The following is a 27,460-nucleotide window of genomic DNA, read 5'->3' as shown; positions in this document are numbered from 1 at the left end:
CTAAATTGTAAAATGGTCATCTCTACTATCTGAATTGCATTTTAACTCTGTAATTTGCTACAATTCTTTGCTGAAAATACTCAACAGGTTAAGCAGGCATCTACAGAAAGATAAACAGAGAATATTCTAGATCTGGAACTCTTCATCAGAACTCAGAAACGGAGCTGAGACGGTGGGAAAGGCTGTGCAGACAAGAGGAAGTAAACAAGATGCTGAGGTATAGTGCCGTATGTAAAAGTGCTGGAGAAACTCAGCAGGTCATGCAGCATCCATAGGAATTAAAGGCAGTCAACATTTTGGGCCAGAGGCCTTCTCCAATGTGTTATGCGACTGATTGCCCTCAGAGACAAGTGAGGGGCACAAACACACTTTTAATAGCTTATAATCAATGGCCGGTAGACACAATAATCCTCATGTGAATCTGAGGTAAGGTGGGAAAACCAGGGTTTATATTGGGGTAGGTGAGGGAGGAGCCAGCCATCTGAACAACACACAGACAGTGAGTTCCAGTTCACTGTATTTACCCCTTCCCTCAGAATAGAACCTGAAGGAAAAATGGAGATTATACATTAAAAAAAAACTAATTGTTTACAGATATTTACAAGTTAAGCCTGTGGGTCTAGTTATTCTGGTTGAGCGCCTCAGTACTGGAGGACTTTGGGCTTCCAGAACTTCCTGGACCCCCTGTTGTACAGGGTTTACTGGGTCTCGAGGGCTGGTCAGTGAGGAGTGTAAATTTTCTGCTGGCCAGGTAATGCCTCCAGTGCCAGATGGCCTCTGCAATGGCTTGAGCCTCTTTCTCCACTGATGGGTTCCGAAGCTCGTGGCCTTGTAGGGTGTGGGGAACAAAAAGTAACCAGCCAGCCCACCTTGTTAAGGGTAGTGGCCAGAGCTACATCAGATCCATCATTCTCCACCTGGAAAGGTGCATTCTTGTCCACCACGTGCATGGTGGCCTTTGCGATGTAGCTCCAAACGTAGTCAAAAGTCACCTGGGCTTCAGCCAGTAATGGGAAGGAGGTGGATTTTAAGAGGGGGTGGACTTTATTCACGTAGAGAGGGACCCACTGGTTTAGTAAGAAGAGAAGCCCAGGCACCTTCTTAAGGCCTTCATGGTCTTTGAGATTGGGAGGTTTAACAGGAGGTGCATTCAATCGGGGTCAGGACCAATGACGCCATTCTCCACCACATATTTCAGGATTGCCAGATGTTTATTGGAGTTGTACATGAGCTTCAGGGCTTTGGCCATGTGGAGAAACCTCTGGAGGTTGGTGCCATGGTCTTCCAGAGAATGTCCAAAATGGTGACTTTGTCAAGATAAGGGAAGATGGCCTTCAACCTGTATTCATCAACCATTTTGTGCATCTGTCTCTTGAAGACTGAGACCCCATTAGTGATACAAAAAGGGACCCTCTGGAACTGTTAAAGCCATCTGCCTCAAATGTTGAGCAAGGGCGGACCTCAGAACGTTTACTCAATGCTGAATGTCTCCCTCCTTTTGAAGCAGTGTGGAGGAATTTGGACCAGAATGCTCTGAGGCTGTTCACACTACCATCTTTTCCTTCTTCATTGGTTAAGGGGTCCTCATGCCCTCTTGAATCCTACAATCCTTGATCCTCACCTAATTTAATCTCATTCCCAACCTTCCCACAGACGAGATCCTAATTCCTGTAGCAATATTCAATGACCCTTCCAATCCCAACTCACTGAAACTCCCCATTAAATTCCCCAGGCCGATCACTCTTCCCCAACTATTCTTACTCATCAACACCCCAATCCCCAGAGATCCTCCTGGAGTGCTTAATCTATACACTGTCCCATCCATTTTTTAGCCTTAGACCTGAATGACAGTCACAATCCACTGCCCCAATCCTCAAAGATATCTTCATTACCTCTGGCCCTTAGATAAGGTCTCCTCTCCAGTCCCCGATTACTGGTAAAGATCCCAATTTTTGACAGAGATTGTCAACCCACTCTCCTCAGGGTTCTAGTCATTAGTAGAAATGCCCTCTGCATCTCCAGAGTTCAGTCGCTAGTGAAGATAACTCAACCTTCTTTAAACACCAACCAATCAATGACGATCCCACCCCTATTCTCCTCATAGTTCCAATCATTTATGAAGATTCCCTTTACACTCCTCACCCATTTCTGAAAACCCTAACCCTCTATCGTCCTTGGATACCCAACCAGAGACCAAATGCTCATTCTCCTGCTGCTGGCTCTTCCTCTCTGTTTTGACATGTTGCTTCTGTCCTCAGTCCAGGGAATCACAACAGAAGCCAAAACAGAACCTTTAGCGAGAAGGGGAGGACCAAAGCATTCACCAGCAAACTCTGTTGCTTGTAAATACTGATGAGTGCACCAGAATTACTAGTTTCAATAGCAAAATTAAAATAATATACTAAGAGAAATTTCCCTTCCCAGAGCAAAAGGAACCAAGTACTGCTCCCAGAGTGTCACAAAAAAAAAGAATCTGTATTGGAGCATCTTTGATCTCAGCTTGTCCCCCACCTGCAGATGTAGTCAAGTTTATTATCATCCGATTGCACAAGTACACCCTGACAAAACAGGGTTCTCCAGTCCTCGGTGCAAAACATGCAAACACGCAACCAGACATAACAAACATACAGACAAACAATACATTTGCAGGACAAGGAGTCATACATACAAATAAATAAATAAATATTGCTTTGGGCATATGAGTCTCAGGTGTACAATGGTCATTATTGAGAAAATGTTGACAGATCAGCCACAACTAAAAGCAAAAAGAAAAATTAGTAATTAAATAGACAGTCTGGGGGGGGGGGGGTGGATCTGCAAACAGAAACACTCACACATTGTTCGACTGAACATGGTTTTTTTCTGATCATGCTGCAGAAGGAAATGAGAAAACCATGGACATCTGGCGCCCTCTGCTGGTTTGAAATGGAATGGAAATTAATTAAAGTAGCTTGACTCACGAGTCCCATGAAGGGCTTTGACCTAAAACGTTGATAACTCTTTATTGTGCACTGATGCTGTTTGGTCCGCTGTGCTTCCCCAGCAGATTGTTTTCTGAACCTCACTTAGCAGTCCAGCAAATGAACTACCTGACTCTTGTGAATCATTTGAGACAATAAATTAGCCACAAATGTAAAAATATCAAAAAAAGAGCATGTTCTTTGTAAATAAGTTGAATCAAATTCATTTTAACTTTTGGACTACTACATTAAAATGTACATGTATTTGCATTTTACATCATGGGATGAACTAAGAAAGAGTCTAACAGAGAGTGAGGTAAATGCTACTACCCCCATATTTAGCCGATGGCACGGTTCATCTGAGACGCGTGGCTCCCACAAACCAAATGACAAGGTGGGATGGCAGACTGGAGACGTGCCCCATTCACTGGGTTGGGTACCAACCTGGAACCTCGAGATGAAATTCAGTCGCTGAAACTGTCTGGAGAGAGGTTTTATCTATTTATTTTCTGTTGTGAGGAGGATTGGTTGACCTATCCTCAGGGCCCATTCTCATGACATGGAGTTGTACAGCATAGAAACAGGGTCTTTGGCCATCTGTGTCTGTGCTGACCATAGTGTCTATCTATAGATGCCTAAAATCATTTCCTATCCCTATCTGCCTCACTCATTCAGGACACTGTCCAAATGTCGTAACAGTCCTTGCCTACACCATCTCCTCTGCCAGCAAATTCCAGATGCCAAGTATTCTTTGCATGAAAGATTTACCCTTCGGGTCTCCTTTAAACCTCCTCCCTCTCATCTGAAATTGACAACGTTTCAGTTTTCATGTCCCACCCATGGGTGAAGAGTCCAGTCCTGTCCATGCCTCTTAGAATTTTATCTACCTCTATCATGTTGTAAAGTTTATTGTGGACTTAAAGAAGGGGAAAAGTCTATATATCGGAGGACCTCTCAGTGTGAAGTAGGCACAGAAACACTTCTACTTTCTACAAAGTCTGCAGAGACTTGACATGACTTGAAATTTCTACAGGGGTATTTTACACCTATGACTGTGTGGCTCGGTACGACATTAACACCGTCTACAAATTTGTTGATGATACCACGGTAGTGGGTTGTATAAAAGGGGGCGATGAGTCAGCACACAGGAGGGAGATTGAAAACTTGACTGAATGGTGTACTAATAACAACCTCACAACTCAATGTCACCAAGACCAAGGAGCTGATGGTAGACTTTAGAAGGGGAAAATAAGAGGAGTACAAACCTGTGGTCACTGCAAGATCAGAGGTGGGAGAGGGTGAGTAAATTTAAATTTCCAGGAGTCACTATTTTGGAGGACCAAACACGAATGGCCTCATGAAGAAAGTACATCAGTGCCTCTACTTCCTCAGGAGTTTGCAGAGGTTTGGTATGACATTTTTTAAAAATTGGCAAACTTCTACAGATGTGTGGTGAAAAGTGTACTGACTGGCTGCATCACGCCACATTATGGGGTCACCAACGCCTGAGCAAAAAGCCCTGCTAAAGGTAGTGGACTCAGCACAGTATAACACAGGCAAAACTCTCCCCACCACCAAGAACGTCGACATGGATCGCTGATGGCAGAGAGCAGCAGCAATCATCAAGGATCCACACCACCCAGGACATGATCGTTCTCACTGCTGCCATCAGGAAAGAGGTATCGCTGCCACAAGACTACCACCAGGTTCAGGAAGCCCTCCAACATCAGACTCCTCAACAACAAATTCAATCAGAGACACATTTAAGGACTCTTATATTGCATATTATTTATTATTGAAGATTTATTTTCTGTATTGCACAGTTGTTTGCACTGCCATCTTTTTTTACATTTCTCTCTTTTCTCAAATACACTTTTTTGCATGACCAATAAGTAGAAATTCTGACCGACCCGCAGGAAAAAGAAACTTAGGGATGAATGTAATGTCATGCATATACTCTGACAATAAATCTGGACTTTGGAAGGTGGACTGACTAGTTTGGAAATTCAAGAGCACAAGAACACAGGAGGCTGCAGTAAGTGACAAACCTAGCCAAGTCCATCACAGGCTACAACCTCACATTCATTGAAAACATCTCTGTGAGGCATCATAAAGGACCCCCATCATCCTGGTCACAACCTCTTGTTGCTACCTTCCGGCAAAGGTACAGAAGCCTGAAGTCTAACACCTCTAGGCTCAAGAACAGTTTTTCTTCCAACAGGCTCTAGAACTCAGAAAACATAAACAAACTACTCTGGAACCACCAAAAGATCTGCCAGCACTATTGGAACATCACTTATTTTGCACCCACCACAACAGTGAATATTTATCTATCCTTTAACACTGAGTATCTCTTGTTTATGCTCCTGATGTGTTCTAGTAATTTAATGTATATTATTATATTTGGTGTACATTGTGTGCCTGTGTGGCTGCAGCAAGAATTTCGGTGTGTGCGCACATTGTACTTATGTATATGACAGGAACACTCAGATCACGTCATGTCACCTCTCAGTCCCCTTCAGTGCAGGGAAAACAAGCCACGCCTTTCGAATTTCACGACACAAGCCCTCCAATCCAGCATTCCGAGGAAATTGTTTCCCAATTGTGTTAACATGTCAAACTACCAGAGAGGAACTTTACAAAAAAAATCAACAAGTGAGATAATATCAAAACAAAACTGACAAACTCTCTCCTTTCCATATCACAGACACCTTTACAGTGAAGTTAGTGGGGAACATGTAATCCTTCTACCAGTTACAGCAGTCCAATTATATGCCAGAGGTGAAAGATTCAAAGGAGGCCTCAAGGGCACCTTTTTTTGCATAGAGGGTGGTGGGTGCACAGAACAAGCTGCCACAGGATGTGGGAGAGGTAGTGACAATTATACTACAAACTACATTCAGAAAGGTACATGATCAAGAAAGGTTAAAAGGGATTCAAGCCAAATCCCAGCAAATGGAACTAACTTGGCCATCATGGACTAGTTGGGCTGAAGGGCCTGTCCCCCTGCTGTGGAAGGCCAAGATTCTATTCTTACATTGGCACCCAGAACTACACCTTAGTAGTACTGATGAGAATATCTTCTTGATGTATCCTGTCATCCTCCAAGTTGAATCTGCTCTAACGTATACGGCCTAGCCTCTATATAATGTCCACAGAACTCTTATCAAATGTTGGCACTGCTATTGTTGCGGTAATAACATTGCTACCACTAGTATGAACACTGCAGGAGTGGGGAGCCAAGATGCTCTCCTCCACAGCATCCTATTTCCCAGTCGTTATGCTGTTGATGGTCCCATGCATGTTTAAACAACCTGCAGAATATGGCTGGAGGATTTATTTTAACATCAAAGAACTTTTGGAAGTTCATGCCTATGCTTGGCAGCTCAGATCAACCCCTTCACCAGAGGAAACCTGTGACCAGGACCTTACAGGGTGGGAGACCACAGCAGCAGACCAGTGAGGGGCTCAGCAGCCAAAGGACTCACACTGGTCCATGGGCTACTTCAGACCAGCTCATGGGAAGCTGGGATAAGGATCCCTGAGGGTGTCGAGGGCAAGCAGGCTTCCAAAGGGCATTGGGCATTGACAGCCTTGGTTTTGAACCAGGGTCCGAGGAGGGCGTGTCAATCACTGATGCCCGGGTTCACTGCTGGACCGGACACAAGATCACGTCCCTACGGATCCTACAGGAGCTCAGGAGGTGGCTGCACTGGAGAAGGTGGCAGGATTCATGGACTTCATGGACTTGTCTTGCTGGGGGCACAAGACACGTGATGTAGGCTTTGCATACCTTTACGTGAAAATAGTTGGGCATGAGGGAAAGAATGAATCTCAGGGATAAAATGGGGGAATGGGAATGCTGGGATCTGAGACCTGGCATGGATTCAATGGGATCAATTGTTTCCCCTATGTTGTAAGAGAAAATGAGAATATGTTCCATAGCCTGCTTTGGCTAATCATATTTAGTCTTCTACTCCTACATCTATTACCTACTTCTCCCATGGCTTGGGCACCTGATTTAGGGTGGCACAAAATCACATTAATATTAAATAGCATGTACTAATATGAAGGAAAGAAACTCTCAGCCACACTAAAATGATTTAAGAGTCTTCCAGGCAATATTCAAGCCCATAAATTCCAACACACTCTCCATACGTCACCATGGATGTCTTTCATATTCATGGTACTTTCCTTTTCATATTCCATTGTTCCCCAGTGCACATTAGCCCAGATTTTACTTGGAAATACTGACAGTTCCAGGTAGATTTGCCACAGATGCTCCACAGTGAATTCTGTCAAGGAGCATCAACTTCTGGCATTCCCCCACAATGAGGGTTGTGCCAGGGAACAAGTACCTAGGTGGGTATCATGCAAAAAATGAGATTCTTTTCATTTCCAAGCAAAGAAACAACTGTCAGGGACAAAGTATATGTGGACAGTATACATTTTTTAATTGTCACGTTGGCTTAAATATTTTAATTATTTTACAAGATTTATTAACAAATAATAATTTGCTTTTTAATAACCTGCTTACCGTGTTTGACGGCATACAAGACCCCCCCCCCTTTATTCATAATAAAATAATTGCTCCAAAACCCCCTCCCCCCCCCAGTCTTTTATGAGAAGGTGACATTTTGGTGCTGCCATCTTGCGTTGCGCTCTGAAATACAAATGTAATGGAAGCTTTTATCTGTAAGATGGCGACAGGAGCAAATTGCTCAAGTTACATTATTACATAAAAACTAAAAGTCATAACTAATGCTAAGGAGCACAGGAATAGAGCAGCAGCTAAAGTTTTTGGAGTGCCGCCTACAGCAAAAATGGTCCGTGCATGGAGAAAGCAAGAAAAACGGCTAGAGACTGTGAAAGAGGGTAAACGGAACCTTTGTTGTCCAGCCCCACGTTGGGCACAACTTGAGGGGAAGTTAAAAAAAAGTGATAAATAAAAGGGATTCAGGGAAATGCATTTCTACCAAAATGATCATTCATAAGGCCAGGAGATTAGGAGAAGAACAAAGGCATCAGAATTTTGCAGGAACAGAAGGTTGGGGGTGAACAGTTCATAATAAGGCATGGTTTATCAATGCATACAAAAATATCCATTGCACAGAAAATGCCAATGGATTATAAAGACAAAATATTAGAATATTATAAAAGGTTTTCTCTTGTTAATTAAAGCAGTATTATCATTAAAACAGTTTTTACCATTGCATGTTTTGTCCAAATTTTACCTGTAATTATACTAAAATAAATGTTTCCTAAAATTTCCTGCTAAAACGGGGGCACCTTATATGCCTGTGGGTCTTGTATGCTGTCAAATTTGGTAACACTTTTTAAAGTCAGAACATTCAAAAACATTCACCATTTTTGACAGCTGAGAAAGAAATTATTATCTTAATTTCTATGAAGAGGGCATCAGGTTGCGCCACGTAAGGGGTCTTCTACCTGAAAGCATGTGCACAAGGTCTGACCAATCAGATTGCAGCCTCCAAAGTACTCATGGATTAAGTGACAGACGAGCAGATCACCACAACTACACTGTTAATGTTATGTTCTGTATTGTTCATGTAACGCCCATGGAAGAGGGTAGAAAAGATTTACAAGGATGTTGGTGGACTGAGGAACTCAGTTGCTGAGAAAGGGTTAGGACTTTATTCCCTGGAGCAAAGAAAAACAAGGAGGGATTTCATAGAAGTCCACAAAATTATGAGAGGCATAGATGAAGGCACACAGGCTTTTTCCACTGAGTCAAGAACTAGAGGACCCAAGTTCAGGGATAAAGGTGAGATGTTGAAGGGGAGCATGAAGGAGAACCTCTTCATGCAGACAGTGGCAATGAGTTGGCAGCTGAAGTGGTGAATGCGAGCTTGATTTTGACATTTACCAAGTATTTGGATTGGTTCATTGATGGGAAGAGCATGGAGGGATATGGCCCAGCTGCAGGTCTGGGCAGAAAATAGTTTGGCATGGAATAGATGGGACAAAAGGCCTGCTTCTCTGCTGTAGTGTTCTATGGTTCTATTCTTAAAGAAAGAAACAGTTTTTGATGGTTAGCCAGAAAACAAAATTCTTTTTTTTCCATGGACTGGTTTTGTTAAGTTGAGTTTGCATCTTCATTGGACCAGATTCAACTAAGTCCATCCATACCCAGGTCTACCAGTCAACTCCTCATTAGTCTCCTCCACTATGTGTGAGCAGTTACAGAGCTGTCAGTGCACAGCTGATATCATTTTCAAAGGAAGGTCAGATTACTCAAAAGTGCATGAAATGAGAGTAAAAAAAAACACATTGGTAAATGCAGGTCACCAATTCCTTCCAAATGCATTGGCAATAGCTGGTGTAAAGAGGTTTGGCCATGATGGATGTGCTTCTGGCCCTCGCCTCAGAAGCTTAGGGAGTAGCCCCAGGTTCAGTGTCCGATCAGCGAGCAGAGCGAGAGGACAGGTGCACGTGCATCTCATTTCCAGCACATTCCTGAAGCCTGCACAGTGCTGCCACACACACCATAGGCAGTAGGACTTTCTTTCTCAACTCTCTGGCTGGATGGCACACTTGCCGCTGGACTTTGGATCATTCACTTCCCATTCTTTACACACACCCATTTAGTCCCACACTACAGAGGTGCAGTAGCTTTCCAAGAATTGGTCCGACATCATGGGTTGAAGGGCCTGACTGAGGTGTAATGTTCTATCTTTTATGCCTCTGCATGCACCCTAATGCAAATCTTCCATGTCCCACAGTTGCTTCTATTCAACAATAGCATATCACTGAAGAGCTGTTTTTCCTCATTGAAATGTGCTGCCAGTGTATGTTGTCTATATTGTATGTGTAATTGGAACATTCATAAGATGACAATATTAATGCACGCAGTTTGGTGCCTTATTCACTTACCCCTTCCATAGGTGAGATGAGAAGGTCATAGAGGGCACGGAGAGGCCGTTTATTGGCCGAGCTCTGTTTTCGGGGAAGGGAAGAAGTGGAATCTTGAAGACTTGATGTCTTGCTGCTGACCAGGCTACTCATACTTTGGCAGCTTCTGAAGGGACAGAATAACAACACACTCAGATCAAGATTCCCAGCCTGAGCTTTGCGCGTCAGATAAGTTCATGGAAGACTCAAAACCTCCGAGCGAAATATACTGTACATTTTTCATGATTTTTCTCGCGTGGGAAACAGACAGATTATTTTCAAAATATCACCTTCCTCACTGAGCTTCAAAGGAATCGAATCTCTCAATTCAAATTGCAAAATTACCACTGGATAACATTTCCAAATCTTATCATCTCTCAAGCAATTTTGGTTCCACTCAGTAATCTCACATCCAACCGTGGTTTCACATAACTAATGTCATTTCCTAACTAATGACCCTGAAAGTTTGCATGGAGGAGCAAACCCAGCCCTTCCATCCAGATGCCCTGGATGGTGATTCTCCAATAAATTTACTTTTCACAAAAAGAAAATGGGCTTACACCCTTCTCACCCTCTCTGTCTCAATCCTCTGCCACAAAAGCATACAATAATATCTGTTTAACACTCAGTCCACTTCAGATGAGCACAAATCAGCTTCTTTTGAGGATGCCGATGACTTTCAAGTTATCTCCCATCATATTAATTTTGCCCTTGTTATCTTTGGTCTTGCGCTAATGTTTGTAATCAGTTTTGTGCAGTAGAAAATTGGGCTAAACAAATCATTACTCTATTTGAGACAAGAAAATAAGCAATAAGCCAACAAACACATGCCATTCTGTCTCTAACTCCTGTCCTATTACACAATAGGATCATAGCTGATCTCTTACCTCAGTATCACTTTTCTGTTCTAATCCTATAATTAACTCGATTCCCTTAATATGTACAAACAGCTCAAACAGGAAGGTAACTATATCTCCACAATCTTCTGTTGGAATGAATCCATATCATGTGGGTGACAAAATTTCTGCTCATCACTTTCGTGAATGGCCAACCCCTTATTTTGAGGCTCTGACCCGTGATTCTTGACATCCTGCACCTATTCTGTTAAGCCCTACTCAGAACCTCTTCCCTTGCCAAACCCAAAGGGGTGCAGGCCCTGTTTGCATCATCTTCCCCCATATGACAACACCCCCATCCATGGAATTAATTAGGTGTACTTCTTCTACCAAAAGTAAGCCAGACAGGCAGGGAGACCAGATGATTATGGAGTTTGGAAGGAAGTCAGAGGGACACGACCCAGTCCTCATCAAGGGCTCAGTAGCGAAGAGGGTCAAGAACTTCAAATACTTGGGTATCAACATCTCAGAGAATCCGTCCTGGAGCTTCCATGTTGATGCAATCATAAAGAAGGCTCACCAGTGACTATACTTTGTGAGGTGTCTGAGGAGATTCAGTATGTCACTGAAACTCCTGAAAACTTCTACAGGTGTACTGTGGAGAGCATTCTGGCTGAGTACATCACTGCCTGGAATAGAGGCACCAACTCTCAGGACAAGAATAAACTCCAGAGGATTGTTAATTCAGCCTGTGATATCACAGGCTCCAGACTTCACTCCATCGAGGACATCTACATGAGGCGGTGTCTTAAAAAAGCAGCCTCTATCCTCAAAGCCCTCAACCATCCAGGCCATGCCTTCTTCACTCTGCTACCATCGGAGAAAAGGTACAGGAGCCTAGAGACGAGTACTCAACGGCACAAGGACAGTTTCTTCCCCTCTGTCATCAGATTACTGAATAATTAATGAACAAAAGACAATGCCTTACTTTTTGTGCACTACTATTTTAATTTTTTTTCACAGTAATGTTGTAAGATATTTATAAGAACATTTTCCCTCTGACGCTGCTGCAAAACACTGAATTTCATGACTTGTTCATGACACTAAATTCTGACTCTGATCCGCACACAATATTCCAGGTACGAAGTCACCACAGCTCTAAAATTAGAGTAAAATGACTTTCATCTTGTACTCAACCATTCTTGCAATAAAGGCCTTCCTGACTCCTTGGGGGTCTATCACAACCATGAATAACTAAACTGGAGTGAAACAAGAAAGTCTGCTGATGCTCTGATTAAAACTCAAAAATTGCTGGGAAACTTAGCAGTTCCCAGAATGTCCATAGGAAGCAAAACTATAAAACCCACGTTTCATGCCGGAGCCCTTGGACAAAATATTGAGCTCTACCTTGACAAAACACTCAAGCCCAAAACATTGGTGCATATCTTTGCCTCCTATGGACACTGTGGGACCTGTTGAATTTCTCCAGCAGTTTTCTGTGATTTTTAACTCCAAGCCCCTGAATGCATCTCTGAGCGTTACTTCCTTTTGCTGTGGGCATGACGGAGTCTTGGCTGAAGGACAGGACTGGCTAATGCAGGTACCAGGGACTTGGTGTTTTAAAAGGAATAGGATGGGAGATTTGTCAGGGGTTGGAGTAGCATTACTGGTCAGGGATATTATCATGGCTGTAGAAAGGAAGGATGCTGTAGACCAACTGTCGACTGAGTTGGTGTGGTTGGAAGTCAGAAATAGGAAGGGAGCAATCTCAGTATTAGGAGTAGCCCCAAAATAGCTCTCGGGACACTGAGGAACAGATAAGAATAGTGCAGAAATTACAGGATTGTTGTCCTGGGAGGCTTCAGCTTCCCTAATGTTTGCTGGCACCTCCTGACTCCAAGAGGGAAAGATGAGGCAGAATTTGTCAGGTGTGTCCAAGAAGGATTCCTGATGCAGTATGTGGGCCATATTTTTAAAAAACTTTTTAAATATATTTTATTTTCCATTTGCATCAAGCAAACATACTTTCTTCATCTTGAACAATACATTAGAATAGAAGCGATTAAAAATGATATATAATTTTATTTTTATTCTTCCTCCCCCCAAAAAGAAAGGAAGAAAAAAAAGGAGTGGATTTTTTGTTTAGAGATTACATCAACCAACACATTATAACATATCCAAATACATCAATCTTATGTTTTAAATCAATTCAGAGGGGCCATTCTTGATCTAGTACTGGGTAATGAACCTGGTCAGGTGACAGACCTCTCAGTGTGGGAGCATTTTGGTGATAGTGATCGCTACCACCTGAATTTTAGCATAGCTATGGACAAGGATAAAAGCAGACAGAATGGGAAATTGTTCAATTGGGGAATGGCTAATTATGATGGGATGAGACAAGAACTAGGGAGAGTAAATTGGGGACAGATGTTTACGAGGGAAAGCACAGAAATAATGTGGAAGAAATGTAGACCATAGAATCTTACGTTAGTGGTGTGCAAACTATTGGGAAGGATTCCTAAGAATAGGATTTATGAACATTTGGAGAAATACAATCTACTCGAGGATAGTCAGCATGGTTTTGTGAAGGAAAGGTTGTGCCTCACGAGCCTAATTGAGTTTTTTGAGGAGGAGGTAACAAAAGAAATTGATGAAGGTGGGGCAGTAGATGTGGTGTATATGGATTTTATTTAGGCATTTGACAAGGTCTCCCATGAGAGACTCATTCATAAAGTCATGAGGCCTAGGGTCCATGGAATTTTGGTTGTATTAATTAAAAATTAGCTTCCACGTAGAAAGCAGAGTAGTAGTGGATGGAAAGTATTCTGCCTGAAGGTCAGTGACTAGAGGAATTCCGTAGGGATCTGTTCTGGGACCCCCAAAGAAGCAGAAGGACGGGTCAGTAAGTTTGTGGATGATTTGAAGGTTGGAAGAGTTGTGGATGGAGCTGAAGATTGTCGTAGGTTACAAAAGAATATAGACAGGATGCAGAGTTAGGTTGAAAAGTGGCAAATACAGTTCAATCTGGATAAGTGTGAGGTGATACATTTGGAAGGTCAAACCAGAAGGCTGAGTACAGAGTTAATGCTCAGATGCTGAACAGTGTGGAGGAACAGAAGGGCCTTGGGGTCCAAATCCAGGCATCTCTCAAGGTTGCTGTGCAGGTTGATAGGATAGATAATAGGGGAATTGAATTCGGGAGTCAAGAGGTCACGTTGCAACTCAACAAATCTCTGGTGAGACCACACTTTAAGTATTGTGTTTAGTTCTGGTCACCTCATTATATGAAGAATATAGAAGCCATGGAGGGAGTGCAGAGGAGAATTACCAGGATGTTGCCTGGATTGGAAAATAAGTCTTATGAGGCAAGTTTAGTAGAGCTGGGGCTTCTATCTTCGGAGGAAAGAAGGATGAGAGGAGACTTGATAGAGGTCGTCAAGATTCTGAAAGGCATAGATGAAGTGGACAGCCAGCACCTTTTTCCCAGAGCAGGAATGGCAAATTCCAAGGGACATTCAACAAAGTGAAGGAAAGAAAGTGTAGGGGAGACATCAGGGGTAAGTTTTAAAAAAACAGAGTTGCGTGTGCCTGGAACCCCTTGCCAAGGATGGTGGTGGAGGCTGAAATATTGGGGGCATTTAAGAGACTCTTAGACAGGCACATGGATAAAAGAAAAATAGGGTTACGAGATAGGAAGGGTTTAGATTTTGCTGTGGTAGGAATATATAGGTCAACACAACATTGAGGGCTGAAGCTCCTGCACTGTGTTATAATGTTCTATATTCTATGTTTATTGTTAGCTGCTGGACATAAATGAAGGAATAAGCCCAAGTAATTTCTCTTTATAGCACTTGATACATTGTACAAAACCACTGGTTCTTGTTCCTGAATGTAAAACCATCGAAGGACAAACTGTAATATTGCCAAATACCTATCTTCAAAACAAACTATGTTTTGTCTTCACAAGTGTTGATAAGAATGACTTAAATGAGCCCACTGTGAATTTTGAATTGGCCTCCTTCTCCCAGCTGACAGAGTTTAATGTGATGGTTGAAATTTGCCTTTTCTTCACTAATCAGCCTCGCATGCACTGTTCTGAAGTTCCTTGGTGGTCACTTTTATTCAAGTCTAAGAAGTTCTTTTTTTTTCTTGTCATGTATCATAACTCATCACAAAAATGTTGGAGACCTGTTCCATTCCTCCTCAGTACATCACATAGCCAGTTGTCCTGTTCGTCGCATCCTCATTTCAGACAAAGACCACACTGTGAGTACACGTGGCAACTCCGGGGATTGTCAACGACAAATACTTCATCCAATTAAACACCAAGTAACACTGTGGTGCACTGTTAGGCAGAATCAGACACACAGGCTTTAATCCACAAAAACTTCCACAGAGCCATGCTGGTTGTGGCTGCAGCAACTCTGTGTGAGGCCTCAGGAGGCTGGCGCAGGCTTATATCCCGGAGGGTGATTGACACCCGACCGAGTGGGGCTTGATCCATTCAGGCCGACTGATTGACAGCCGGCCAGGTGTTGTCCTGTCCCCTTAAGCTCCTGCAGGGTCAGAGGTTCCCCCCTGCAGTAGGCCGGTGGCGTACCACCACAAACACTACACTGGCAGACATGGCAATTTTAGATTCACTTTTAAGCTGAGGCCCCATTTGCTCTCAGGTGGGTAGAAATGTCTCATATCACTATTTTGAAGAGCTGGCATCACCAATGTTCTGGCCAACAATTAACTGTCAACTAGTCCCACCAAGGCATTCACTCTCAGCTGAATATAAATATTGCATACCAAGAAGTCATGAGCAGTTTCCCTCATGTTCTGGCCGATATTTATCTCTCAGCTCGCACCACCAAAGCAGATTATATATCTGCTACTGCGAGAAACCTGCATAAATCTTGCCTTTTTTCCCCCCAAGAGAAGGCAGATCTTTGCTGGAGGTCCTTTCACGATAGCTGTAAAAGGTGCAAAAGAAATACAAATTTTCCTTCTTTGCATTCGTTTCAAGGAGACCAAATTGGGCATGATCGACTGGTCATTTGGTTCAATATTTTACAGATCCAGAGGGGTGAGTTCTCCTCATCCTCACTGTGTGATCTTATCAGCATGTTCACACCACCCATATTGCCAGCCTTGGCCCTCTGAACAACTGTGCTTTTTAATATCTAATGTTTAGAAATAACAGTTTACTGTAACACTGTTTAGCAATGGGAAATCTAATGCAACTGGTGCTAAAATCACACAGTGAATTGAATTAAAATTCAATCACTCGTACTGAGCCTCCTTGTGACTGCAAAAGTCATTTTATACAGCAAATGCAGCAGTTATCCACAGCCTGGAGGTGAGGCACAGCTGGAAGTATTTCTACAACACTCCTCATGGAAAGGGACAACCTGGAAACAGCCCCTTCAATTCTCTGACCATCGACCACCCATTCTACCCGAATCTTCCCCTAACTCCTTCAATTTTCCTTGCATTCTCTTCATCTCCCCTGATATTTTAAACTCAGGGCAAATTGCACATTTGCGGCACAGAGGAAACCCAACGCACTGGCAGGGAGAACATGCAAACTCCACATGGACAACACCCGAGGGCAGGATTGGACCAGGGTTCCTGGAGCCATGAGCAAGCTGCTCTCCTGGCCTACCCATTGTTGCAGTTCAGAGAAACTCACCCTGATGCAAATACATTCTTGGACGTTGATTACAATTACTGTATATCGAACCAATGCAACCACTGGGAGATTTCCAAAAGTCTTCTGTGATCACCTCACTAGAATTTCAGCTATTCCTTTCAGGAATGCGGACCAGAATTGAGCAATGGAAATTATGCATTTTGTTTGATATTTGCCACTTATTTTTTTCAAAAGTTATCGAACAATATCTACAGGCTAAATAAAGAAATCTTTCAAAAAATTGATTTGTTCCTCACAATTCTGATTGCTGTTAGGGCTTACTCCTCGCTTATTATTACTGTATATTCTGACCAGTTTGATTATTGATAAGACAGAATATTTATAGTCCCCAACCTCTCCACTTCTTCAAACAACACACCCGAATCAGTTCCATGATTTACAATTCTAATGTTGGGTTGATGCTGCTCCATCCACATTCTCACAATAGATGGCGCTGCTGCTCAATCTTGCAAGGCAGTGGCAAGAAGGGCTTTAATGTCAGCTAAAAATATGGCTGTAGGTATGAGCATTTCTGCAATGAAATGCAGACTTTACTTGTATCTATGGTTAGATTTTATTCTTACTGTTGATTTGGGCTGAAGAATATCTTTAAATTTCAATCTGCATGTCATCTGCATGTACAAGAGTAACTTGGCCTTTACATTGTCTGTCTATTTATTGGTCTCATTACACCTATTACTGCAAGCAGTCCAACTGGTTATCTCTCACATCCATAGTCATGTGAAGTGCTCAGTTTGCAGAGTGTAGAGTTACAATGAAAAGAAGAATCAATTAACACCAAGCAAGGGCAGGATGAGAGCATGGATGTCAGGGTCATTCAAGAGTCTGATGGCTGCAATAAAGATGGTCTTTATGCCTGCTAGTGCACACTTTCACACCTTTGAGTCTTCTCCCTGTTTGGAGGAGGCAGAATAAAGTGTGGGCAGGTGTGATGGGTTCTTCTTAGATTTCCTGGGAAGCAAGCTGCAGATGAAATTCAAGGAAGGGAGGGAAGTATGCATGAGATTACAAGACTAACTGATTCAGCATTAACTATGAGAGGATGCAACCATATGGGAGAAGAGCAATTAATTTAGACCAATGAGGCATTCTTTAAGTATTTTTACTGTATTCACTTCCATATGAGCATCACTAACAAGGACAGATTTTTTACCCAACACTAACTACCCTTGAGAAACTGATGAATGGCAGCAGTCCTTTGTGGTAATGCCCACATGATGCAAGGGGTTGGGAAGGTCTAGAATTTGGACTCAGCTTCTAACTTAGGATTTGGATGACTGCAGGAGCACTGCTGCCCCCATCCTGCATGTGGTGCAGGTGGTAGTGCTCCGTTGCCCCTATCCTGTAGGTCGTGTCGCACTGCTGCCCCCATCCTGCAGGTGGTGATGCACCACTGCCCCATCCCGCAGGTGGTGTTGCACTGCTGCCCCTATCCTGCAGGTGGTAAGCATGGCTGCCCCTATCCTTCTGGTGGTAATGCACAGCTGCCCCAAATATGTGTATGGCAATGGACTGCCAGCATCTTCTGACCGGGGATAAGGTTCGGGAGATGGTTTCAGAATAATCCAGCTGAATAACAACAGAGCACTTTGTAGAAGGGAATAATTGTTTAGGATAGTGAATGGGGTGCCAATCAAATAGGTCACTTTGGCCTGGATGTTGTCAGGCTCCCCAAGAATTGTTGGAGCAATGTGTACAGTTTAACCACGTTCACGGCAATGTGTGTAGTCTAACCATGTTCGTGGCACTGTGTACAGTCTAACCACACTCACAGCTACGCGTGCAGGCTACATTTGGAGCACCTAACTGCATGGGAAGAGTGCAAAAGCACATTACCTGATCCTGGTGATTCGGTCCCAGCATGCAGTAAATGGGATTGATATCCTTGGATATTCGAGATTCCCGACTTGATACCTCAGACACCACAGTCGATGTTGGACCATCAGTAAGTGTTGATAGCAAAGTTATATTATTTACTGGGCAGTGCAATTTTAGCTAAGACAACTGCCAGGTGATTGATTTGACAGACTCCCAGGTACTAGATCAAAAGCACAGGATGTTGAGCTTTTGGTGGCACAGAGAGATGTGGGGCTTTGACAGGGGTGTATAGGAAGCTTAGATTCTCTGAATAAGCCAGAGAGTGCAATTAGCATTGAGCAACGCAGCATGCTGTATTGCAGCAGGTACAATAGCACTACATCCTAGTTGTTTCAATACTGGAAGGTTCAAGTAATTTCAAGAGAAAGCATTTTATATAATAAGGATTAAATATTGATAAACATTGTTATTAATGCACAAATAAACATTTGTTTTATAAAGTGGCGGCAGACATTCAAAGGAAAATATGAAACTGTTAGTAAACCTGAGAGAGTATGTAATGAAATTGAGATTGATTCGAAAGTCAAAGTCATATGAGCAAAATATCTTCCCTTCCCAGAACAATAACTCTGGAAAATCAACCAGATTGGAAATTCATTGTAATGAAATAAAGGAGGCTACAGATTTTAAATGCTGGTGTGTTGAAATGTAATTTTACTGCTAATTACATAGCCAGCAGTGCCAATGCACTGCAGCGACTGGCTGATTAGATTAGATTAGATGTTGCAGTAATTTCAGGAGTTTTCTTTATGTTTCATGGAGACAAACATGAGAAGCTGTTTGAATGACTTAATGGAGTTGTGATTTTAAATTTTTAATTGACTTTCAAGCTCTTTGAGACTTTGAAGTCTTCAAGGAATGACATAAATACAATTTATTTCTTCAAATGACATGCAGTAATAATGAACATGCAGGAAGCTTCAGTCTTCACCCGTGTGAAGTTATGCAAACCCATTTTGGTTGAGATGTGTCAGCAAATTTAAGAATTTTTATATGAAATGTTTTCACTTGTTTCAAACCATCAGGAAACAGTTTCATCCTCAGACAACACCTTCCATAAGCCAAGAAAGTGGCTCCATAAAAAGGTGGCTAAAAAACATTATACAATGCATATTTAAGATTTTTAAGAGATAGCTTGCATCTTATTTGAGTTCTTTTACTTTGCTGGATTTAAATTGCATTGCACAATATTAGTAACTCATTCACATCACAAAGTTTTGTCCACTTTTTGAACAATGTTGTTGCTTATTAAACTATTAATGGTTATTAAACTATTCCTCAGGTGCACATTATTAATTACTAACTACCCAGTGTTGCACATTCTTGCCACACTCCTCAGAACACATCAGTGTACTCTACCCATCATACATGGTTTAGAGTACATCAGAGTATATACTACCCAAGTCGTATGATTCATATTACCTCGACAAGAATTCTACTTCTCCAAGTAGCCCAATGTCCACATCTACTTTCCCAAGCACTTTGTGTACACTGGTATCTCAGCTCTATGCATGTTATTTTTCTTTCCACTCGTGTTTCTTCAGGTGTACAGAACTCCCTTGTGACCTCATGGTATTGCTCAGATCCACAATCCTTCCACTTCGAGTGCTCACTAATCTATTGACTGGCCTTCTTCATGTGGCACGTTAAGAATTGATTATGCTGTAATGCAAAACTCATGAAGGTAGAAAATTAAATGCCCTCCGTGGATCAATTTCTAAGCTGAATGGCAAGAGGGTCATTAGATATTTGCAAGGATAGTATTCACTTTACATCTCTGGCATAACTCATTAAACAAGAAAAAAGTTAGATAATCACAGTGAAATACAAGCCTCTCAACAGTACAAACTCCACCAACTGTAAATCCTGGGGCAGGCACAGTCTTTCATCAAGTCGATGGAATACAATATTAATAGGTTACTGCAGAGTCACAGCAGAGCATAGAGGAGTCACAATTATGCAAGGCATCCAAAGGAAAGTATATCACTTGCATGGAAAAGTTTACTCATCCTCCAACTGCAGGACCAAAACTTGTGAGACATACTGATGGGATTGTCTTCAGCTTGGAGTGAGATTCCTCACGTCAGGGAATCACAAGCGAGTTTTTGTTATCTGACACTAATCACTTTTCAGATTTACTGGTGAGCTGCAGAATCCTACTTCTCTTCAGCAATCAGTTAGGGAGTTCTTAAAATTTTTTTTTAGATTGTAAAGTGCCTTTAACAGAGCTCCACACTACTTCTGCTCTTAGAAGTGTTCCACAATGTTTTAAGCCTGAGAAATCTCTTTTGGAATAAGGTCAGCTAAACAAAATGTAATGAAACAAATCCCACATGATAGCTTTAGAGAGGGTTTAAGGAAAAGAGTGTTTTGCAAAACTTAAGCCAAAATATTTACAGAAATAAATTAGGAAAGAATTTTTGAACTATGTCCAATTTGGCATGGCTTATTTATTTATCAGTTGAAAATATTTTACTGAGATGAACAGATATGGCGCTGCTTGACAAAACAATTGATTTAAATGGCACTGGGGAAAGATGTGTTGGTACATTTGAAGCTAAATTACCCCTGTGGGTTCTTATCTGTCAGAATGTGGGGGGGGGGGGGTAACAATCACATTAGAATTACGCAGATAGATACATTACACCGGCAGGCTAAATACTGTGCAGTGGTTGATCTCTTGGTCTTTCAGAAAAAAAAACACGCTTCAATTCAGAGATGTAGGGTAACCAAATGTTGTCTTTTTTTTTGAAAATGTTATTTTTGTTTTTTCTCTAAATATACTTAGTAAACTCTACAATATCAAACTTTTTCTTACAAAAAACTAACAACACAAAACAACCCTTCCCCCCCCCACCTTCCACAAAATAAAAAATATACACATTGTCACATATATGTTGACCATTTAAAAAAAAATCTCAATGGGGGAGTCACTTGCATTTATACAATAGCAGCATTTATTATTGTCCTCTTTATTATATTATAATTATAATTGGGCCCATAAATGATCCAAATATGGCTGTCATATCTTAATAAATGTCATATTTGTTATATGTAATTTTTTCCATATGTATGCATCTATTCATCGCAACAGTTCATCGTGCTATATGTAGGGGGGGGTCAGATTTCCAAGTAATAGCAATACATTTCTTACCCACTGCTAAGGCTATTTTAACAAATGAAATTTGCAATTTAGTTAATTTGTGGCCCATAAATGCCACCCCTGTTATCCTTCTTAATATTTCAGTAATATCCTGGGGCATGGCGTGATGGCGTAGGGAGAAGATGTGGGAAAACACCTCCTCCTGGCAGAACTATTCAAAACCCGTTTTAAAGTTTTAAAATTATTTCAGTCATATCCTGCCAGAAATGTCTCAGCTTCACACATGACCATGTAGCTTATAAGAAAGTTCCTATTTCTGTCCCACACATAAAACACATCTTCGATATTTCAGATTTTGATTTATGCAACTTCTGTGGTGTGAGATATAATTGGTGTAGAAAACTATATTGCACAAGTTCGTATATTGCATTTCTGATTGATGTATGCTATCCAAACACCATCAGACCAACATCTTTGCATTATTGCAACACCTAGATCCAACCCCCATCTCTCTCTCGATCTCTGTAAACCTGGTTTTGCACATATTCTGGACAGCATAGTACATCTTATTTATAAATTTAGATGTATTTTTCAGCCAAACCACTCATTCCATTTTACTAATTTCAAGTGGGGCCAGATTTGTCCCCATCTTTCTCTTACAAACAATCTTAGTTGGAGAAAACAAAGTCCCATTAGCTACTCCATATTTATTTCTTAATTTTTTAAAAGACATAGGAGATCCCTCCTTATAACAATCATCAATATATCTTATTCCTTTATTATACCATGAATTCAATATTTTGTTACCCAGATTCATGGGCAGCAGCACATTTTTCACATAATCGTGTTCTTAATGATGTAACTGCTTTTTTTCCCCAATATTCTCATTTATTTCTTGCCATATTCTAATCATAAGTGTTAATATGGAGTTATTTGTCTTTTTTGTTATTAAAGTAACAATTCATTTGTAAATAAAGTCCTTCGCTGTCTCCTTTTTATTGAATTCAATCCCATTTGGATCCAAGAGTGGGAACTGTCTTCTTCAAAGAAGAAAGATAAAATATTTCTTGTGCTGATAAATAATATTACTTAAAATCCAGAAGCCTAAATCCTCCCAGTTTATAATCCCATGTTAGCATTTCCAATGAAATTCTCTGAACTTTGTTATTCCATAGGAATAGCCTTATTTAATTATTCAATAATTTAAAGAATTTTTTAGGTAGTGCAAAAGGCAACAATTGGAAAACATACTGTAATCTTGACATCACATTCATTTTAATACAATTTACACTTCCCTCTAGAGTAATCAGCAGGTCTTTCCATTTCTGTAAATCTTTCTCCATTTTTCTAAACAAGTTCTATAAATTATTATGTCACTATTCCCAAATATTTGATTCCACCTGTCTTCCATGTAAATCTACTACCTTTTTGATATCTTTCATATTCAAAATTTCTTCAATGGAATTATCTCATTCTTGTCCATATTTATTTTATAACCTGATATTCTTCCATATTTTTCTAATGTTTGCCATTATATCAAGGATTCAGTCAGTTCAGACATATATAATAGCACAACATCAGCAAATAAACTAATTTTATGTTCTTCTTGTCAAACTTTTCAGCTTAATATCTGATCTCTCCTTATAATCTCTGCCAGCGGCTTGATAAAAAGTGCTGGGGACAGAGGACACCCCTGCTTACTCGATCTATTCAAGGGAAAAACCACTGACATCTGATTGTTAGTTATAATTTTGGCTTGTGGTTTATGATAAAGCATTTTATCTGATTTCTAAATTTTCTGCCTGTACCAAATGTTTCCAATGTTTTAAATAAGAAAGACCTTTCTAATTGTTTGAATGTTTTTTCTGCATCAAGGGAGATAGTTATACTTGGATTCAACTCTAATTTTTGCTATAGATGTTAAATAGTTTACATAGGCTATTTAAAGAATGTCTTCCTCTGACAAATTCCACCTGATCTATGTCCCAGTCTATTAGCTAATACCTTTGCCAATATTTTATAATCAGCATTAAGGAATGATTATAGGTCTATATGATGAAGTTTTTAAATGGGTCTTTACTTTTTTTTAGTAGCACTGTAATTATAACATTTGAGAAACATTCCAGGAGGACCTGGGTCTCCACTGTCTGATCCAAAACATCCATCATAAGAAGGATCAATAAATCTTTAAACTGTCTGTAAAACTTGGGAGGAAACCCATCATCCACCAAATATTTGTTAGCTTGTAAAGAACCTAAAGCTTTCTTGATTTCTTGTTAAAGGAGCATCTAAATCAACTCTGTTTCTATCTTCTAATTTTGGATGTTCAACATTTGTTAAAAATTAATCCATCTCATTTTCATCATTTAATTCTGATTTATATAGTTTCATAAAATTTTGTCTAAAATATTATTTATTTCTTTGTGATTTTATGCTTAGAATATTGGCTTTTGTTTTTATTGCATTTATCATTCTAGATGACTCCTCTGCATTTACCTGTTAATTCTCCTAATCCATAATATATTTGTTTGATTTTAACATAGTTTTTTTCCATTCTAAATATTTGTAATGTGCTATATTTCAGTTTTTTAAATTCTCTAATAATCTATATTTTTCTTGTGATGCAGTTCTCTTATATTCTTTTTCCAATTTTGTTATATCCTTCTCTAAACCATCCAACTCTGTAGCATATCTTGCCAAATACTCTGTTTTTACCACTCTCATTTTTAACTGGGCAGACATTAAAAACAAATCAATCCTTGTATGTGAGTCATGTACCCTTGAGTAGAATGAATAGTCTCTTTCTATGGGGTTAAACTGCCTCCATATATCAAATTTAAATCCTTCATAAATGATAGTTTTGTTGTTGCAGCTTTTCCCCTTGTTACTGTTCTGGCTGATTTATCCAATATTGGATCTACAGAGAAATTGAAGTCTCCTCCAGCAAGTATATTTTGTCTTCGCTCTGCTGCTTTTAAAATGGTATCTTTCATAAAGACTTCATCATCATAATTTCATGCATAAATATTCATTAACGTCCATGATTCTGCATAAATTGTACAATGTGGCATTACAAATCTTCCAGCTTTGTCAGTCAGTGTCCCTTCTATTATTATTTGTATATTTTTATTATTTAAGATCGCTACTCTTCTTGCTTTTGAGCCAAATGAAGACGATATTACATCCCACCCATCCTCTTTTTAATTTAGCATGTTCCGATTTAGTAAGATGGGTTTCTTGTAGAAAGACTATATCTGCCTTTAAACTTTTTAGGAGTGCCAAGACCCTCTTCCTTTTCACAGTTCCATTTATCCGATTAACAGTGAAATTAATACATTTTAGCGTTTTATCCATATCAATTTTTAAACAAATATTGTTTAACAGTAAAATCTTTTCAATTGCTTAAATAATAGTGATCTTTCCCCTTTAAAAAAAAAGCACATATAATAGCTCTGATGGTGACATAAACAGGAAACACCGAAAGCCTGCAAAAATCTTTCGAGGAAGAAGAACCCCTCCCTTTAGAGCCATCTTTTATAGGTACTCCTCTCTGGGCACTATTCTCCCCCTTAGAACGGAGTGTCCACTGTGTTATTACTTTTCCCAAGTTTACTCTCTTTTCTGAGCTCTCCGTGAACATTTCAATAAAATTTATTTTTCAACAATAAATACAAGATGGATTTTTTAAAAATACAATTTTTACTTAGTCCCATTGTAACCATTCTTCACTGTCTTTCTCTTTGACAACCTTAACTTTTCTTAAACCTCGCAGGAAATCTTCCACCTCATTCTTAGTCTTGAAAAATCACCAATTACCTTCTGCTACTTTGACCCTCGGAGTCACGGGGTACATCTTTGAATATTTCATGTTTTTGGAATGCAATTGTCTTTTTACATCGTCAAACTCCTTCCTTTGCTTAATCAAAGTAGGACTAAAATCTTGAAAAATTAGTACATTTTCATAGTCAGTCTCAGGCGGACCATTATTTTGCTTAGAGTATTGTATATGGATATGTTTTTGAAGGAGATAGATTGTGGGAGTAGTGTAGGTCACAAACACTTCACAAAACAGATCTCATTTAAAATGCAAGAGTTTTGCTGAAAGTGAGTCATGCAGGCACTGAGAGCCTTTGCAAAGACAATGAAACAAGGAGACTTCTTTGCTAAAGAATTTCAAAAGCAGGTGTAAATGGATTATTGTTTTGAAAGCAACAGATGAACGAACTCAGAAGTTTGGGTCTAGTGTCACAATCTTTCTGGTTGCAGTTTGCTGTTCTAAGAAGATCACGTGGTTTTGCAAACAGAGAGAGAGAGAGAAAGAGGAAAAAAACGGTTTCTGTAGTCATGGCAAGCTGGCAGCTTGTTGAAACCCCATTTTGAAGAGGGGTTGTGAGTTCTGAGTTCAGCCTGTTGAAAACCCTTGTGGTCCATAAAAGAGGAAATAGCTGGCTAGAGTGTTTCTCCTGAAATAAGGATGACCTGTAGGAGAAAAGGTCATCATTTGGAAAATCCTGATGGGGCAAGTTTCTTTGGCAAGACACAGAAGGTACTGATCAGAGAGAATCAGTTTGTGTGTGTTCAACAGGCAACAAATCTCTTTCTGAAACCAACAAAACCTTCTTGATCAGTAGCCAATTATCTTTAAGCACGAAAGCTTGGAGAAAATTCATAAATGTTAAATTCTGTGCACAATATAAGAATTGCCTGATACCAGTGAACTTGAAGGAGTGAGAAGTGAGATTGGACTGTGAATCAAAGAAGTTTTCTGAACTTACATACACATTACATATATGTGCACTAAGAATTAGAAGGGGGCTAAGTTAATTGTAATAAGTTAAAGTTTGATCCTGTTTTTATTTTTAAAGAAAATTAAAAGTAACTTTTGTTCAAGTAACCATTTGTCTTGGTAAATTTCTATTGCTGCTGGGTTTTGGGGTCCTCTGGGCCCGTAACATTCAAAAGCAGGACCGGTCGTGGTCACCGATCCTCGACTCTCTTGGGTCCGAGGATCTGTGAGCCCTTTCAATATGTAATTTTTCTCTGATTTTGTCTTCTCCCAGCACTTGCGGGATCCATTTTTCAAAGTTCACCAGGTTTCTTCCCTCTATTCCTTCTTTCAGTCCAATAATTCAAACATTATTTAATCTGCTAAAATTCTCCATGTGGTCAATCTTGTCCAGCAGAGTCCTATTTCTTTACACTTTTTTCCAAAGCTTTTAGCTCATCTTTTGCTTTTACCAAGTCTCCTTCTGCTTAGTTCATTCTTTCCACTAAGTCTTCAACAATTTCTTTAATTTCAGTAATTCTTTCAGTCATGTCTCTCATTCTATTTTCAATGCCTACAAATTGATTTCTCAAGTTTTCCATTTTTTCCAGGATAATATTTAGTTCTTCTCCCGTCTCCCCCAGTTCTGCTGGGGTATGCCAATCCCGAGGCCACTCTTACGTTGCTCCCTTTCGACGTTCCTGGTTGAATAGAAACATCCTAAATTTTTGTTCTCAGCTGCCTTGGTTTCTTTGTACTTGTTTTGTCTATATTTTGGGGGTATTAAAAAAAATGTAGTTTCAAGATTTTAACCATCTTTTTGTTACTCTTCATGGAGAGCTCAATCAAAACATGTCTAAGTCCTTTGTTTGGCCACGCCCTCAAATGTTTTCCCTTGATAAGCAGCAGAATTTAAAAAGTTTAAAAGACAAAACATTTTAAAACATGAAGAAATAAAATCACTATGGTGTACAGTATAATGATCGCAAGTTACATGATTCAAGCATAAAAGTAGACAACAGAGGAGTGGGATTATTCCAGCAGAGGGCAGTGAAGTATGAAAAAGAGAGTTTACCAAAGTTGTTGATGTTCAAAGTGTCTTGCTGCAGCAGCTTTGATTCAGATTTCAGGTACCTACATGACATCACATACAACCCTGAGATTCTTTTCACTGCGGGCCATTGGGAGTGCAAAAGAAAATACACAATATACTCATGTAAACAAATTTTTTAAATGTGAACAACTGACTGTTTTGTTTTCCTTTCTGTATTGCACAGTCAATTAGAGTATGAGTCCTTAAATAAG

The 27,460-nt window shown here is 40.3% G+C and overlaps 1 protein-coding gene across 7 annotated transcripts in view; it reads right to left on the bottom strand.

The window, feature by feature from the left end:
• The window catches only part of ttc28 (tetratricopeptide repeat domain 28), a 1,007,267-nt gene that overhangs the window by 228,910 nt on the left and 750,897 nt on the right, over positions 1 to 27,460 (bottom strand). For all 7 annotated transcript variants that reach the window (XR_011356152.1, XR_011356153.1, XR_011356154.1 and 4 more), the window contains exon 14: positions 9,855 to 9,999. Coding sequence is in view for 1 of the 7 variants with exons in the window: in XM_069932874.1 (XP_069788975.1) it covers positions 9,855 to 9,999 (145 nt within the window). In the remaining 6 variants the exon portion in view is untranslated. The remainder of the gene's footprint in view (positions 1 to 9,854; positions 10,000 to 27,460) is intronic.

Source organism: Narcine bancroftii, chromosome 4 (genome assembly GCF_036971445.1).
Source record: "Narcine bancroftii isolate sNarBan1 chromosome 4, sNarBan1.hap1, whole genome shotgun sequence".
NCBI lineage: Eukaryota > Metazoa > Chordata > Chondrichthyes > Torpediniformes > Narcinidae > Narcine > Narcine bancroftii.
Note: the sequence above shows the minus strand (reverse complement) of the source record. Positions and strands in the feature narration are given on the sequence as shown.